This window comes from Lepidochelys olivacea (genome assembly GCF_965140295.1).
Source record: "Lepidochelys olivacea isolate rLepOli2 genome assembly, chromosome: 3".
Lineage (NCBI taxonomy): Eukaryota > Metazoa > Chordata > Testudines > Cheloniidae > Lepidochelys > Lepidochelys olivacea.
Genome location: NC_140413.1, coordinates 82,627,019 through 82,645,741, shown reverse-complemented (window position 1 = coordinate 82,645,741; position 18,723 = coordinate 82,627,019). Strand labels below are relative to the sequence as shown.

Genomic DNA, 18,723 nt, shown 5'->3' with positions numbered 1-18,723 from the left:
CAAATGAATCCTTAAAAAAAAAAAAAAAGATTTCTGCCTGGATGGCTTTGCTCTTCCCCTGCGCTGTTCCCTTCCCCGCCCCCCCAAGGACCTGGCTATTCATATAAGGGAGCCTGTTTCCCTCCCACCTAGTATGTACACTGAAACTTAATCATCCCTAGGGAGTATTTTACCTTTGCCTACTGCATTGTAGCCCTGCTTTTTTGTATTGCAGAAAAAAACTAATAAATCTGTGTGTGATTAATACTGTCAGTACTGCCGATGTATGTGTGCACAGTCAGCTGTGGTCCTTCTGAAACAGCTGCTAATACTACTAGGAAAGATTAAGATGTGTAAATAGAGTGCATATCCTGTCTTCATGCGTTGTAGTAAAACTAGTCTTAAAAATAACCTTTGCTGGGGTCAAATTTTTAGGGAAGGGGACTAGAAATTGGGAGTGGCTTCAGATGTAATGATATACTGTGGTGTAGAGCGAGGAAAAAATTACAGTAAATGTTTAGAAAACATTAATTTTTTTAATAAGATTTGACACATTTGGCATCTACCTGATTTACAAGGAGGCTGGGGCATTAATTGATTGACTTCAGCTGATATTTAATATTTGTGTTTTGTGATTTATCAGCATTTCATTTTTAGTCAGGGATCTGATCACTGCTACTCATGATACATTAGAGTAGGCTGTTGATTTTCTAGTTTAACAAACATCTGCAGTTCTGTTTAGTCAATTCCATCTGTCAGATGCTAAATGACCTTACTCCTGAATCATATTTATTGATACAGGCACAGTCTACACAGAATAGTTAACACCACTTAGAGATATCATCTGTGTCAACTCAGGGCTGACCAGCTTTGACTGATATAATCCACAAATCAATTTGTGGACATCATAGCCTAGTTTCATGTGAATGTAACAGATGCAAATGGTGGGGTGGGGGGTATTTTTGTGAGTTTTTCCTCTTCCTTTTGCACTGTTTGAGTTTCCTGCAGCTGTGTAGCTTGGGGTCCTGTAATCATGGTACTTTTTTGTTCGCCACTTTGTATCTCGGTAAGATGAGCACTGAAATATAGTTATCCCTTCCAAAAGGATCAGGCTGAAGCAGTCAAGTACTACTTCATGATTGCTAACCATAGTCCCAGTCATCATTAGCTGGTTGAGTGGTCCATTGCAAGGGTCTGCTATATGAGATCTGTAAATATGTTAGTACATTAGTTTTCATTGCTTTGGGAGCCATGTGAGGTGGGGGTTGGGGGAGTCTGTAGTCCTGAATTTGCTCATTACTGAGGAAAACGACTATGGCCTGACCTACATTACAAAGTTAGGTCGACGTAAGTTGTGCATGTCTACCCTCAAAGTTGTCTCCCGCCAACATAAGTGCCCTGTTATGGAGACTCAGTAACACCGCTTCCTCAAATGATATTGAACCACACTTGACCTGCGGTGGTCAACTCAGTGCAAAGGTAGACACTACATCAGAGGTGGGCAAACTACGGGCCACATCTGGCCCATGGGACCGTCCTGCCCCGCCCCTGAACTCCTGGCTGGGGACACTAGTCCCCGACCCCTCCCCCACTGTTCCCTTCCCCTGCAGTTATGCCGCTGCGCGGGCAGCTCTCTGGAAGGCAGCGTGTTTAGCTCTGGACAGGCGGTGCAGCTGCCAGACATGCTGCTTTGAGCAGCATGGTAAGGGGGCCAGGGCCGGGGAGTTGGATAAGGGGCAGAGGGTCCCGGGGGGCAGTCAGGGGACAGGGAGCAGTGGGCGGTTGGATGGGGCAGAGGTTTGGGGGGGGTGGGAGTGGGGGGGTTAGATGGGGTGGTGTCCTGGGGGGGGACGGTTAGGGGAGGGGTCCCGGGAGGGAGTGGTTAGGGGACAAGGAGCAGGGAAGGTTGGATGGGTGGAGGGTTCCGAGGGGGGCAGTCAGGGGGCAGGAAGTGGGAGGGGGCAGATAAGGGACAGGGGCTAGGCTGTTTGGGGAGGCACAGCCTTCCCTCCCTGGCCCTCCATACAGTTTCGCACCCTGATGTGGCCCTCAGGCCAAAATGTTTGGGGAGGAGTATGAGAGCATAGTATGGAGGTGAGAAGCCCTCAGTGGTGAAGGAACAGGCTAAGGACTATTTAGAAAAGCTGGACATGCAGGAGTCCATGGGGCTGGATCTAATGCATACAAGGGTTCTGAGAAAGTTGGCTGATGTGATTTCTGAGCCATTGGCCATTATCTTTGAAAACTTGTAGCAACTGGGGGAGGTCCTGGATGATTGGAAAAAGTTAAATATAGTGCCCATCTTTTAAAAAGCGGAGGAGGAGAATCCAGGAACTACAGACTAGTCAGCCTCACCTCAGTCCCTGGAAAAATCATGGAGCAGGTCCTCAAGGAATCCATTTTGAAGCATTTGGAAGAGAGAAAGGTGTTCAGGAACAGTCAACATGGATTCACCAAGGGTAAGTCATGCCTTGCCAACCTGATTGCTTTCTATGATGAGATAAATGGCTCTGTGGATATGGGGAAAGCGGTGGATGTGATGTACCTTGACTTTAGCAAAGCTTTTGATACAGTCTCCCACAGTATTCTTGCCAGCAAGTTAAAAAAGTATGGATTGGCTGAATGGACTATAAGGTGGATAGAAACCTGGCTAGATCATTGAGCTCAATGGGTAGTGATCAACGGCTTGATGTCTAGTTGGCAGCTGGTATCAAGCGGAGTGCCCCAGGGATCAGTTCTGGGTCCGGTTTTGTTCAACATCTTCATTAATGATGTGGATGATGGGATGGATTGCACCCTCAGCAAGTTCGCGGATGACACTAAGCTGGGGGGAGAGGTAGATATGCTGTAGGTAGGGATAGGGTTCAGAATGACCTAGACAAACTGGAGGACTGGGCCAAAAGAAATCTGATGAGGTTCAACAAGGACAAGTGCAAAGTCCTGCACTTAGGATGGAAGAATCCCATGCCCTGCTACAGGCTGGGGACCGACTGGCTAAGCAGCAGTTCTGCAAAAAAGGATCTGGGGATTACAGTGGACGAGAAGCTGGATATGAGTCAACAGTGTGCCCTTGTTGCCAAGAAGGCTAACGGCATATTGGGCTGCATTAGTAGGAGCATTGCCAGCAGATTGAGGGAAGTGATTATTCCCTTCTATTCGGCACAGAAGCTGGTCCAATAAAAGGTATTACCTCAACCACCTTGTGTCTCTAATATCTGGGACTAACACAGCTACAACACCATTGCATACAATATGGAACACAGATATTACAAGATTAATGCATGCAGCAACTCACAAGCTTTCAATACAGTCTAAACGCTTTCTTATAATTCTAATACTTATTTTATCAATCTTAACTCTCAAATGAGCCAGACAGATTTGAGCTATGCATCTGTCAGTGTTCAATTGAGACATGGGGACCTTGGCAGGAGCTGGTGTCTGTGGTCTGCCAGCATCACAGGCGTCTTGAGAGCTCCCCCCTTAACACCAATGGAACGCCAGACCACGGTAAGGAGGAGAAAGAAGAGGACACAGGTGGATATGTTCAGAGAGATCCTGCAAGCCAGTGCTGCATTGGACCGTGAACAGAGGACCTGGAGGGTGAATATTGTAGAGAATATGGATAGAGAAAGAGCAGACAGGAGAAAGGCCCAGGAGTCGGAGAGGAAGATGCATCAGGACATAATAGGGCATCTCTAGCAGCAAATACAAATGCTACGGACTCTTGTTGACCTCCAGGTTCAAAAATCATGTGCTTGGCATTCTTTGCAGTCAATGGAGAACTCCATTTTAGTACCTCCTTATACCCCTCAACATTCCACATGGCATTGTGGACACATCCCTCGCCCTACCATTCCATGCTGGGAGACAATAAAGAGAACCAGTGTTGCATACCCTGACCTGTGAGAGCCATGGTAGCTGTATGTGTAGCCCAAATGAACTGAAATGGACATGAATGTTCTTTCCCCTTGTTCAGTTCTGTTCTGTTAATTTATTTCAGAAGTTCTTGTTGTATTTAATTGCACATTTTTGCACCTGTTTTGGTTGGCAATAAAAATCTATTTTTGGTAAATAATTCATCTTTATTATTTCACAATATATGCAGCAGAATGCATAGCACTCCTGAAGCACCCACTACTTGTTTTACAGGGCAACAGAACTCAGGATTAGTGATAAACACATGTAATAATTATAAATGTAGGGCAAGCACCACACAATTCCTAACAGTTCCAAAATGTAAGGACCAGATAGAGCACAGTACACCCCTCCACATTACTGTACCTAACTGTTCTAAGTACTCTTTCAAGGCCTCCCCCAGTTGCATAGCTCCATGTTGAGCTCTTCTAATAACCTTTGTGTCTGGCTGTTGGAACTCAGGAGACTGACTCTCCACCTCTGCCCTCCACCGTGGTGGCAGCTTTTCCTCCTTTGCCTCACAGATATTATGCAGGACACAACCGGAAGCTATAGCCATTTGGGATATTTTTCTCACTGAGGTCTGGTCTTGTGAGTAAACAACGCCAAGGTCTCTTTACTCTACCAAAAGCACATTCAGCTGTCATTCTGCACCTGCTGAGCTGGTAGTTGAATCTTTACTTGGTGCTGTCAAGGTGGCTGGTGTACGGCTTTATGAGTAAAGGGTAGGCTGGGTCCCCCAGAATCAATGCTGGCATTTCAGCATCACCAGTAGTAATCCAGCAGTTGGGAAAGAATGTCCTGCTTGCAGCTTTCTGAAGAGTCCCGTGTTCTTGAAGATGGGAGTGTCATGCACCTTCCCTGACCAGCCAACATTGATGTCGGTGAAGCATCTCTGGTGATCCACTAGTGCTTGCGTAGTCATAGAAAATTAGCCCTTTCTTTTGATGTATTCCATGGCCAGGTGCGCTAATGCCAAAATAGGGATGGGCGTGCCATCTATTGCCCCACTGCAGTTTGGAACCCCATTGCTGCAAATCCATCCACTGTGTCCTGCACATTGCCGAGACTCTCAGTCCTGCTTAGCAGGAGATGATTAATGACGCTGCACACTTGCATAACAACAGCCCCACCGTGGATTTTCCTACTCCAAATGATTTCCCGCTGACAGGTAGCAGTCTGGCTTTGCAAGTTTTCGCAGTGCTATTGCCACTTGCTTCTCCTCTGTCAGGGCAACTCTCATTCTGGTGTCCCTGTGGTGGAGGGCTGGAGCAGGTGTGGCACAAAGATCCAGGAAAGTGGCCTTTCGCATCAAAAAGTTCTGCAGCCATTGCTTATTGTTCCCAATCTGCATCACGATGTGATCCCACTAGTCAGTGCTCATTTCTTGGGCACAGAAGAGGCACTCCGCTGTCTGCAGCTGCTCCAGGAACCCTACCAATATCCTTCAATTGGTTTTCACTGTGTTCCACAACAACATCTCCTCCACGAAATTGTCCTGTCCCCCATTGCTGCTGTTATTCCTGTTGTTCTGCAAATCCTGGAGGATTGTTTATCCTGCCTTTGCAATGTTAATGACAGAAGTGCAGAGCTGTGTGGTGTCCATGCTTCTGTCTGAGACAACGGACAGCGAGAAGTGCCGTGTGGTTTTGTGGGATTTGATGAGAAGTTGAAGCCTTGCTCCCAGTGACTCCTGCATGACTTGTTTCTCCCTCACAATGCATTGCCAAAATTTCCCAAAAGACAATGCGCTGGACTATGATGAGTTGCATACTGAGAAACCTACCCATCGTGTATTGCACTGTGCATTGAGACAAGGATTCCTGGTGACTATTCACATTGCCGATGCAAGAAACCACATATACACATGCATGAGCAATATACTAATTGCAGCAGTTTTATGAGGGCCGTAACTTGCGTGGACCAAAGTTTGTAGTGGCCTAAGAACCTGTCTACATTAGGGATGTTTGCACCAGTGTAGCTATGTTGGTGCAAACCCTTAGCATAGATGCACTGTACCAGTGTAAAGTGGGGCTTTCACAGGTGTTACTTATCCCCTGTTGCAAAAATCCCTAATATAGACAGGCCCTAAGATATTTGAAAATATTAAGGAAACATGATAGAATTAAATGCTATAGCTTATTTTTGTATATTTTAGTAGCTAAATAGAGCTTATCTTGCAACCCAGAGGAATATCTATCAGTGACACGTTGACGTTGCACCTTGTACATTTACTGCAGTAAGTTCCATTATTAATATTATGAGGATATATGTCAAGCTGTTGCTATCCAAGGATTAATGACTGTTGCCAGAAAGATGGTCACTGTGAGGAGCATGATTTTTTTCATAGTGTAGTTGGACTGAAAGTGAGGGGACAGCTTTTAAAAAGGGCATTGGGGGAAGTGAGTAAAATGATGAATCTGGGATGCAGTTAACTTAAAAACAGTGTGTTATAACCTAACACATTTATTTACCTGTGTGACTAACCACACCTCAGATAATTAAAAGGGAAAGGATTTTAAAATTCAGCTACTTAGCACACTAGGCTATTGGTTTATTTTTTGCATTTGTTTTTGAACATTCAAAATCAGTTAATCCAACTTCACTTCCAGTTTTTTAATGTTGCAGTGTTTGTGTTTCAAACATTGCAGAGGAATATTTGTTTAAAAGTTGTTTTCATTGGCATTTTAAATGTGAAAATATTTCAAAATATAAAACCGTGTTTTGAAAAGTTTAAATTTTGAGTCAAATATCAGTTGAAGTCTCTCTCTAATTTTGGCCATTTAAGGGTTCCTAACTGTCTTAGGCTATGTCAACACTATCACTTATGTCAGTATAACTTATGTCGCTTAGGGATGTGAATAAGCTACCTCCGAATGATATAAATTACACCAGCCTAAGCACCAGTGTCAGTGTGGATAGCGCTATGTCAGTTGGGAAAACACCCTTCAGTAAAAAGATGGCACATATCTAGAAATAGGGAGGAGAAGGGTGTGGGGGAGCTTAACAAGCTAGTTATAATGAAATGGGCACTGAGTATTAAGCTTCCTGTTCCTGCTGTTGCCTCACTGGCCCATTCTTTTTCCTCCTAGCAGCCCTTTGATTTTACAGAGATTAGAGAGGAGATGAGGACCCATGCTTTCACCCACCAAGGCATTTGCAGAGAAATAAATATTTTCATGGAGATCATTTTATTCACTTAAATCAGCAAAATTGTCATTTGCTAATGGAGTTGTTTTTGGTGGGCGGATGGGGAGAGAAACCCCAAAACAGAATGTTTCATTTGGTCCTGCTCAGTGTGGAGTTTCAGGAGAGTGAGGAAAAGATCTGTTTATCCACAGCCAGATGCACTATTAAAAGTTCATACTATCACTTTGACATTTAGAGTAGGACTCAATGTCTTTGTAAATTCCTCTTCGTATTACCAGTATAGGTCTCTAAGCTCAGACTGTTTCACAAACCATAACATTTTTTAGTGAGTGATTGATCTGTATTATGTGTCCCAGCCATCAGAAGAATCTTGGGATGTTGCTTGTATAAACTGTAATACAATCTGATGCTGGGTATTTGGTTACAGACGTTCATAGACCTATTGGCGATACTCAATCCTCCTGGATTTGGGAATAGGGCTTATCTGATACCTTCAAAAAAAGCCCCTCATTTTCTCTGTTCCCCACTTAAATAACTCAACACATCTGGTAACACTGTAGGATCATTGTCCTTTCAGTTCCTCTGCAGCTCATATTGCTACAATATTTCTTAAGTATCTGGTTACCTAAATGGCAACATGATTTTTTTTTTAGTCTGTTTTTATAGATCTTACAAATTAACCCATATGCATCACAAGGAGAGGAAAAAAAGCCGCTAATGAGCACCATTTCTAAAGTTAGCGCTCGCTCTTTCTCTCTCTCTCTCTGTCTAGGCATATGTATCAGAATTAGTGTTTAAAAAAGCTTTGTTGCAAATACTTAACGCTAGCATCAGAATGTATTTTTATTAGCAAATAAAGCATGCCTCAACACTGAAATTTCTGTTTGGGGCTTTATCATTTAGCTTAATGTCTTCAATTACAAGAATGATATAAACTGAAACAAAATCCTTTAATTCAATAAGAACTAGGCTGAATTTTAGGAAGCAAAGAGGGGAATCAGATATAGAATCATACACATAGGAAATTAAACATTCAAGAAATTAAAACTTTGTGAGCACAACTAAAGGGATAGCCTTAAGGTGTGCTTATTTGAAATGGCTGCATTTAATTTAACAGTAAATCCCAGTATTTTGTTCCAATTAAGACAGTTCATGCACACGGTTCTAAATTGTACAGTAGTTCCAGTGAGACTATGGACTGCTTGTTTTACATTCTGGATCAAGTTCAGATTTTTAGGCTTCGCTTGAATGAAATAAAAAGTCTGAAGCCTGAAGATAGTATAGATTGATAAATCTGATTTAAACATTCCTGTGTTGCAGACTGTTTCACTCTATGAGTACAGCTGACCCTTAGGCCATACACTAAATACATCCACAGAGCATTCCCAGTACACTCAAATACCAAATGATCACATTTGAAAGGTTAGCTTTCTATGGATTCTGACTTTTTCTGTATTATCAGTGAAGATTAGAATTTTAGTAGCTCCCAGTGAGGTATATAGTGAAATATCTACTTGGCAGCAAAAACCCCCAACAAACCCAGATGGGATTATTGTCTCATATTCATGAACTGGAATTTAGGAGTACTGTGTATATCCTTGTGAGGATACACTCTATAGTTCACACTCTTAGGAAAATAAATATTACTTGGTTCTCATTTGTATTAACTTAAAGCTTTGATAGAAAGAGAAAGGACTTTGCTTAAAGTTCCAGTATGGAGATTTGGATCTGGTTTCTTCCTCATTAGGTGGCAAAAAAAATAATCTTGCCAGAATCTCTTCTGGTAGCCCATGCAGCCTTCCTAAGCGATGATCCTACAAGGAATGTTAGTGAGGCTTCTAGGCACTGTGTTGACAATCAGGTAATTGATCGTATTTAAAAAATAATGTTGGGGTTTTTTTGTTTCATTTTCCAGGTTGTGGAGCTCATATCAAGTGCAATTGGTGACCTAGTGCAAGGAATATACTATGACAATTCTAACTTATCAGAGGTAAGATTTTTGAGTCCTTGCACTTTATTCAAGTAGTTTGTTTTAAATAAATGTGTGACAACAGTAAATATCATGAAGACTTTTTTGTTTGCTTAAAGGAAAGAGGAGAAAGGGGGAGGGATAGCTCAGTGGTTTGAGCATTGGCCTGCTAAACCCAAGGTTGTGAGTTCAATCCTTGAGGGGGCCATTTGGGATCTGGGGCAAAAATTGGGGATTGGTCCTGCTTTGAGCAGGAGGTTGGACTAGATGACCTCCTGAGGTCCCTTCCAACCCTGATATTCTATGATTCTATAGGACTAATTACAGTCTCAGCAAGCTTCAGAAATGCTTTTAGTATGGCACCTCAATTCTGCCATAATGGATGATGGGAACCACTAGAAATGCTTAGAGAGAGAGATTCTGTAATTTTTAATTCGTAAACAAACAAACAAACTTGCAGTTAGCATGGACACTAAACAGACCTCACTCAGTAATGCCTCTAGTAAGGGTTCTGTTAAAACAAGCTCATCAGAATACCCGCAAATAGTGGACTAGAAACATATTCATTAGTATTAAAAGGTTTAAAAAATGTGGACCAACATGTTGTCTGTGAACTGGTGGACAAATACATTGTATAAGTAGATTTTGCTAGGTCACATAATTTTTCATATCCTGGCTGCTTGGGTGTGTGGAATTTGCAGTCACTGAAGCCAAAATTTAAACCAGGACCTTTCTATTCGTAAATGTAGCAGCTTTATTAGGTGAGCTAAATGGAAGTCTTGTGCTGAGGCACAAAGAGCTGTGCTATGCTCCTCTTTTAAAAAAAAAAAAAAAAAAGTCATTCTTGCATGTATCACAGAGAGCAATTGACCTGGTCAAAGAAAATGGTTCAAATCATTTACATGACTCTGAGGTGCAAAGTTTATTTCAAAGACAAATATAAATATGCCACACTACTGTTGTTACTTTGCTGCATGGCAGGACTCTGATGAACTGCTTTGATTCTTTTGATGAAACTGGAATTAAGATTTTTTGAGTCACTTATTAACGTGATTTCATTTTGGCAGAATGGTAAACTAAGAAATCTTGTTTCGTTTACCATGGTTATCTCTTAACACTGTGTGTATTAAGAAGTTCCTATTTTAGAATCCTCATTATTACCTCTTCATTTCACCTAATAGCATGTTTTTACTCTATCAAAAAGCATGGATTTACACTATTGAGATGATCACAAGTGTGTGCATATGCACATTGTAAGCTAGGATGTTTTTTAAGTGGAGCATATTAACAGAAACAAAACAATCTCAGATGGGCAAGCCATTTCAGAAATATTAACCTTAAAGGAATAACATTGGGAGGCAAGATGGCTTGGGGGATAAGTGATGGCATATGGAGCCCCTCACTTATAAGTCTTCAGTTTAAAATAGAGCTCAGGCTAATCCTGCTATCTTGTTGTTCAGAGCAAGTGAAATGAGTTATCTCAGTTTAGCTCCAAGTAGATATAAGTCTAGATCATATAAAGTACCATCACACTTGGCATCCATGTTAATGGTAGTGGTTAAAAGGGCATGGAAGATATCTTATTCGCTCACCCCTAGAACTTATTCCTCTAGGTTAGGGTTGAGGCACATGACAAAAACTATGTGGGAAGTTTGAACTACTTCTGCACCTGCTATACCTAATCTGTAGACAAACAGATGACTTCAGTCTTCCAGTTTGCCAGTTAAGCTACCTCTCTCAAGCTCTATATGCAAGGCTATATTTTAAAAGGAAAAACATATTTTTATTAATACAAATATGTTAAAAGAACTTTTAAAATTGTATTTTATATAAGCCGGGCAGGTTTTTCTAAATACAACCAAACCTCAGCTATGTTTTACTTAAAATAGCTTTTTTAAAGGGTAAAGTTCACATAGGTGACTTTAGCAATGGGGCTGCTTCACTGTGATTTCATTTGCACATTTTAGATTAACCACATCCTCTGTATTACTAGAAATGTTCTTGACTTTTTTGGGTGTCTGCCATTGCAGCAGGTCTTAGTCCTATTTCTCTTTACTTGGCAGCATGTTGGTCTGAGGGCTGTCAGGAGATAATCATACTACCTCAGAAGAGCTTGAAAAATGTAATGCTCTACCACATTTATAAAGCGCTCAGCAAGCATAGGGAAAGTGTAAGATCACTGAGCCCAGCTGAAAAATGTCAAGTTAAAGATACCAAAATAATGGTTTTGTTTTTATAGTAAGCAATGAGCTATTCTGTCTGGCAAGAGTTGGGAGTACAATGATGCTTTACTAAAATAAACTGGATTAATTTAAACATAATTAGTATGTTGTAATAATATAAATTAACACATAGTATAGTATCTAAAGATTAGACTTTTAGTGAGTCAGATATGGCCACCAGTTAAGCCCATATCAAACACAAATGTGTGACCTACTTTACTTCCTTTATGATCTATTCAGCCAATTGGAGAACACTGAGGCTTGTTTCATAATTACACATATTATCTTTGCTAGCTTCCCCACACTACTCTGCCAGTGCAACACCCCTTTCTGCCTGCATCCATGTCCTGGACGTGTCTTGAGCAAACATTGCCTCATGTGCTATGTTATTTGGTGGTCCTGTCTTAGTTGCATCAAAAAGTCATAATATGTGACCAAATCTAGAATCTGAACTGAAGTTTCCAGTTGTAAAAGAGTAATACAAAAATTTACAATGCCACTGTACTCTCCAGTGTCAGATAACTCCTGTTTCTTATATAGAGATGTTAGTAGATAACATTCTTCATAATAGAGAACCTTGTGTTATGAATTTGGAAAAACAGAATATTTTTTAAAGTCCGAGGCAGAAAAATTGGGCTTCAAGTGAGAAGTATGACCATAAAATGGTGCTTACAACCATCATGTGCTGTACAACCTTTTGTTCAACAGTCTGTGGTGAGCTGTGCTAGATGTCCACTTTAATTGTTAGATTTAAACTATCTTTTACAGTGAACTACATCATTTGTTATAATTCACTCCTCTCTGACACATCAGGCCTATGATCCCTTGGAATGTTTTTGTTATACCATCTTTGGATGACTATAAAGATTAAATATATTTTTGCCCCAAGCAGATTGGCCTGTATAGACTCCTTGAAGACATTTATTGGATGTAATTATATGACAACTCTGTCTATCATTTTTCCTTTGCAAAGCCATACTGTGGCCAGCCCATTTTATCACTTTTTAGTTGAGCCCTCTTCATCATCATCTTATTTATATAGTGAGTAAAACCATTCTGTAACTGAAATGGGCAAATAAAAATAAAGATTCCTCCCTTTCTCTGTTATTTTGAATGATACTTTAAACCAAAAGCTATAGGCTTTAGTTGCAAAGGTAGCCTAAAGTTTAGTTTTATGAGTGTGAGTGGAAGGGACTCTTCCAATCTTCTTCCATTTTCTCAAACCTACATCTAGTTGAAATTAAAAGTTCGAACCAACCAAGGTGCCTCTTACACACTGTGGATTGCAATGAATAGCCGTGTCAAAGTGGGCTTTTTCTTGAAGGTTCAGTTGTGGGCGTGGTTGCCCTGTTTCAAAGAAAAATACCACTTATGGTGATCCTAGCCTCCATGCTCAGCTCTTTAGGAGTGAGTAGGCCTTCTAAAACTTACAAACCTCTTCTAAAACATTTACAATATACTTTAGGACTTCTAGAGTGCCTACATCTGAGGCTCTCAAAGCACTTCACACTTGTTAACAAAGGAAGCCTCAAAATCCTGTGAGTAGGGGAAGTATTGCTGTCCCCATTTTACAGATGGGGAAACTGAGATATAGAAAAGTAGAGTTACTTTTTCAAAGTCATGCAGCAAGTCTGTAGCAGAGCCAAGAACTTAGATGCACTGGTTCTTAGTCTTGCACTTTACCTACCAGATCATTCTTATTAACTTAAATGAGAAATTAGGAGCTTTTTGAAAAGGAACACTGCACTACTTTTCCTTAGCTCCTGAATCTGAATATTCACAATGTCTCATGCTAGACACAACCAGCTTGATTATATCGTTTTTAACAGTGGAATGTTAATAGTCTTTCTCGACTATTACTCTTTTCTCTGCAGTCTGAAGTAGTTCTCCATGATGAACTACTTTTTGTAGTAAAAGCATATGTTTAAAATTTAACTTTTCCCAACCATCTTTTTAAAAAAAATTCTATTGTTTTAGAGAGTCATGATGAAAGTACTGGAGCACTCCAGCATGTGTTTTATTGGCCCATTTGCGCTCACCCTTGTTCCTCACAAAGCACTGAAGGCATGTATTAATAGACCAATAAAACATGCTCTGTCATGTCCAACAAGCAGGAAGACATCTGTTAAAGCTTACATCAGTCAAATGAAAATGTTTTGTAGGATAAATGTGTTGCTACCATTAGAGAGCCATAATTTTATTGACTTATTTTTATCCTTCTGTGTAGAATAGAAGTTGTTGAACCATCCAATTTAAAACTCAAATCCTGAGATTGAATCAAAAATAAAATATGCTTGATTTATGTATGCATTTTTATTTTAATAAGGATTAGACCAAAGTTTGAGTTGTAAATGGATTAGACAGTCTCATATTGTGCAAAATTAGGTGGCAAAGCAAGTGCTGCTGTGTATCCAAATAAAAAACCTTAGTTATAAAACGTATTCTGAATGTCTACATTTTTCATCCAAAAGATGTGACTTTGAGTCCTGCCAATTCTTGCTATGCATTTTGGAGCACTCCAATAAGGTGTGTGTTTTGTAACATTTGTATGCAGTGCTGAAAATGCTTACAAATGAATCGTGACATGTATTTATATAAATACCATCTAATTCTTCTCTGGGAGACACAGAAACCAGTTTGAGCTACTTTAAGGTGGTTTGGTGAGGTGGGGGGGGTGGATTTTAAGTGCTACTTTGTATTAAGTACATAAAATTAATTTAATATTTGCTACCATAAATGTGATAGGTATAAGTGGTAAAAATCTTGGTGTAAAACATGTGATGATTCTCTAGAAACTCTTTCTATTTTCCATTGCCTAGAAAGAGTATTTTTACAGTTTAAGCACTGTCTGAGAATTTAATGGCTTTACCTCCCAGCAAGCCAATTTCTTTCTAAAATCAAAACAGTAAATATTTGTATAAAATGTAAACATCTTTACTGATCTTGAGGTTGGTGAAATGGGAGCATCAGTTTTACTTAGAGTTTCCCACTTGCAGTTACAATATTTCAAAGTAAACTTTTAAAGCATCAGTTGTTAGGTTGTATAATGTGAAAAGTGGCAATGTTGTTTCTTTGTACTTTAAACTGTCAAGTCATTAAGGTACAAAGATAATATGAATATTGTACATAAGATGGATCTAATAATAAAAACAAACCAATTGCTAGACTTTAGTGTGTATAGTTTCAATTGAATTTAATGCTTAGAAAAGTGCTGGATTCACAGGCCTGGAGACCAATTTCTTCCAGTGCTGGCTTCCCCAGGGTGCCTTAACTATATCTTGGAGGGTCTGCCTCCATGAATGAGAGGTTAATTCAGCCACTGTTCATTCAGTTTTTGGCTCCTCTGACACAGCCAGCAGTGGTGCCAGTTGTGATGGTTTCTTTTGTGATTTAGACGCATCACGTCTCCTATGAATGAGTATGACTAAAACCATCGCCTTATTTCATATACGCCACTAAACAGTCATCAGATACTAAATGTCTGATCATGAACTAAAGCGATGTAAAGATGGAAAGTTCCAAATTCTGTTATCAATCCTTTGAGCCATCCAGTGACTCCTTCATCTTACTGATATAGAAGCTTCAAAAAATAAAGGGAGAAATCCCACCCATTTCACCTGCACAGGTGTAACTTCAGTTTTTGTGTAGTTTGCAGTCTATAGCTAATTATAGTTCTTCTCCTTGATGTGTTCAAATGATTTAGAGATGCTCTCCTATCAGCATAGCTACTGCCACTCATTTAGGTGGTTTTGTTGTGTCGACAGGAGAGCTCTCTCCCGTCGGCATAGCACAGTTACACGACCTATCTTACAGCAGTACAGCTGTATTGGAACTTGCTAGTGTAAACATGGCCAAACTGACACATGACAAGCTTTATCAGGAGGTAATGTTGTTGAACTGAATTACAGCTGTAGGTCTTTTTTTTTTTTTGGGAAACAATGGTTTTTGCCTAGTCCAGTTGTTGCAATGCAATTTACAAAAATTTCACTGAGAGATGACTGCCTTCATGGCATTTGGTTTAAGTATTTTTACCATAGAGCGCTCCTGAAAGAAGGTTGTCAAGACTTTCTCTGACTGGACTGTATTATAGTTTGGCTCCCAAATTATGTATGCAGGGGATTCTCAATATCCATGTAAGAGAGTGCAATACATTGCCTTTGAGCATATTTTTTCAGCATAGAAAATTTAAATATGTATTTTGGATGTTTGAAAATTTTAAGTATATACAAAAGCTGTGTAGTATTCTGTTGTTTTATAAAAATATTAAGGAAACAGCAAAGTAGGGAACATTTTTTCAAAGTGCCTGTAGTAGAAGCAATGTAATATTGGTAAACTTTTAAATGTTAAGATTTTGCTCAGATCCTTCTAACAACTTTTTCACAATTCCACATTTAAGGACAAAAAGTGAAAATTTGTACATTTAAAAAAAAATCAGCATCTTTCAAAGATCAGTATCCAAAATCACTTTTTATTAGGGACAAATTTGGTGTTGTCACTGTAAATATATAATAAATCCACTAATTTCATTGGAGTTGCACTGGATTTACAGAAAGAGCAGAAATTAGCTCATCTGGTGAAATCATGCCCTCATTAATAGCCCAAATAAAGTATTTCTTTTAGATAACATTGTAGAAATTCAGAATAAGTTTCCACCTTTCTCAAATATTTTCAAGACTTCAAATGAAGGTCACAAAAATACTTAGTATTTCTACATTTTTGTCTAAAAGATGGCACTTTTGGAAAATGTTGTAGAATTACTTGCAATGAGTAAGGTTAGCAGGGTCTCTTCAGTAGCTGCAGTTCGTAGTGATGTCACAATCTGTATTTGGTGTGTGAATGTTTCAGAGGCTTGGTACAGCTAGCATTTTAAGGACTTTGTAACTTCATAAATGATTGTTTTTGTTAAACTTCCTAGTTTACTTCTCTTTTCATGCGGGTTAAAATAAATAATTGCAAAATCACTGCAAGTTGGTTGTCCTAATCTTCATCCAATAAGCTTTAATAAGCACACATTTTTATCTTAGCTGGTTGGTCCTGAGTAAAAAAAGTTGAGTCACAGCTTCCCAGAGCTTCATCTCCAGATTATTTTAAATTAACCTATGTCTGAGTGAGAAAATGATCGAGCATTTATTTTTGGTACCAGTTCTTATTTATCATTTTTGTCATTCTACCAATCATGGAAATTTGCATATATTCTGGGCTGAACTAAGGCATTATGAGGCAAATATCGTAGTAAAATGGGACCTACCTAAAGTTTAATCTTGACTTTGTAAATTATCATCACATACATAGTAGCAAACATGTCATTTTCTGTTCTTTCCCCTTCCTGTAAAAGGCAGGGGTGTGTCTGAAGGCAATGGAATTTTGATACAATGTTTGGTTATTTTGCATTACAGAATTCTGCTAATTTTCCCATCAATCTCGTATTATTTTCTATCCAGTAATGCAGCACTCCTTGGCAGTGTTCATAAGCGGGACGATTGGAGCTGAATAGAGGGATTTTATTTCATTTGTTACAAAATTCATGACAGATACTACCCAGTAGAAAATTATGAGGTCACACAGATTTAGTTCTTATTCATTTCCAAGCAATTTAATTGAAGTAACAGTAGGGGAGGGGGGTCTTCTTAGATGTTTCTTTTCTCACTTTGTAAAATTTTACCTTTTGGCTCAGTCAGTGCTGTAAATTTCATTGTATTGAGAAATTAAATATGATGCTTAATATTTAAATTTTGAAACCATTTCTTTACATACGTACATTTATAACCTATGTTTCCTTTACCTTTTTAAAGGGGACCTGCAAACGGGTCACAAAAACTGGACTTTGAGATCTTTTTTACTTCTTTACAATTAATAAAGAAAGCTTGACATTTATATATGTATATATAAAAATTAGAATGTCAGGATCTGTCTAGCCTTGAAGACACTGATTAGTGAAATGATGACATCACAAGAGCCAAGAGAGTTAAGCTGAACAATTGACTGGGGAAAAGTGTGTGTCAGATTGTTAAAACTGATTATATTTTCTTTTGGTTTTGTTAAAATATAAATTTAGTTAACATTTTGGATAAAAAGAGACTGTTAAAGGTTTAGCATCCTTGATCCTACAGTTAAGGCATTGTAGCTCACAATGAACATCTGAGAGATCTGTCAGAGTCCTCCAGGGAAATTGAAACTTGACATTCCTGATATTTCTAATGTAAAAAAAAATCAAGATAATAGAGAAGCAAAAAAGACGCATCCCCAAAACATCCTTCACAGGCCTTTGGTCTCTTTTTTTTCCCTTCATTAAAATCCCATATATATTAGAATGTATAGGAAGAGGCTGTAGTGTAGCATTTGATGTAATCATATAGTGTCTTGACATGTTTCTTAGAAATGCCACTCAGTGTTTAAATGGTCAGTTCTTTTCTTTCTTGCTTGCTGGTGAGAGGTGCCAGTGAGTGGTGTATTGCACAGGACACTTTTTAACCAGTAAGTCAGTAGGAATGTAATTGGCTGCCAATGTTCATATTGTAGTGACATGAAAATTCAGAGGCAAACCTATTATAAAGATAATTGAAGCTCTACCCGCTTTAGTTTTGGCGGGGGGAGCAGCAACTCTACAATTCAGCAATTAAAATGCGCTGTAATGTTTTCACTTTTCCCATCACCTCGTGCAGGAATACTCTTTGGGCGAGTGGCTATTTTGCATGACACATTAAAGTCCACAGCCTTGGAATTTACAGTAGGTGGTAGTTTCCTAGGTGGCATAGCTGTGTTTTTAATTTCCTATGTCATAGTTTCGGCTTTTTCATTTTAGCCTTCATTTTATTTTCAGCAAAACTGTCTTACACATGATATTGGAATATCAACTTGGAAAGAACAGATTTTCCTATCCCATAGTGCCTTGTTGGCAAAGAGCTGCCAGGCTGCAATGGAATTAGCAAAGCATGATGCTGAGATCCAGGATATGGCATTTCAGTATGGAAAGAACATGTCTATGAGTCATAAGGTATGCCTATTCTCTTTGTTCAGTCTTCTACTGAAAGGGTAGATGAGAACCTCTCTAATCTTCTTCTTTTGAGTCTCTTTTCGGTCTGAGTTTAGTGGATACTTTAAATGAATTCACTTGTAATTATCCAATTTGGCAATATGTATAAAGAGCCATATGCTTGTCACAGAAAACTACTGTTTATAAAATATTCAGTGTATCAGAAATTTATTCATATTGCATCAAGTAACTCCCATAGGTCCTGGGAAATGGAAAATATTCTTATACCACTCACAATTTTAAAGAACAGAGTCCTTCCCATGAATGACTGGGTCACTCTCACCACCACATACTAACAACTCTCTTTCTCCCACTCCCTCACCTTAGTACGCACCCGCCGACTTCATACCCCTTCCCAGCTGTGGCAAACTGTCCCTCCCCACTTTTTTGCAGCCTCTGCTAAACAACCCCCATCACTTCCCCAATATGGAGCTAAGAGGGTGGAGCCAAAGTAC

The 18,723-nt window shown here is 39.4% G+C and overlaps 1 protein-coding gene across 2 annotated transcripts in view; it reads left to right on the top strand.

Annotated features, from left to right (window-relative positions):
* The window catches only part of PDSS2 (decaprenyl diphosphate synthase subunit 2), a 188,354-nt gene that overhangs the window by 144,343 nt on the left and 25,288 nt on the right, over nucleotides 1-18,723 (top strand). For both annotated transcript variants that reach the window (XM_084623905.1, XM_084623906.1), the window contains exons 4-5: nucleotides 8,960-9,034; nucleotides 18,056-18,229. In XM_084623905.1, coding sequence (XP_084480031.1) covers nucleotides 8,960-9,034; nucleotides 18,056-18,229 — 249 coding nt within the window. The remainder of the gene's footprint in view (nucleotides 1-8,959; nucleotides 9,035-18,055; nucleotides 18,230-18,723) is intronic.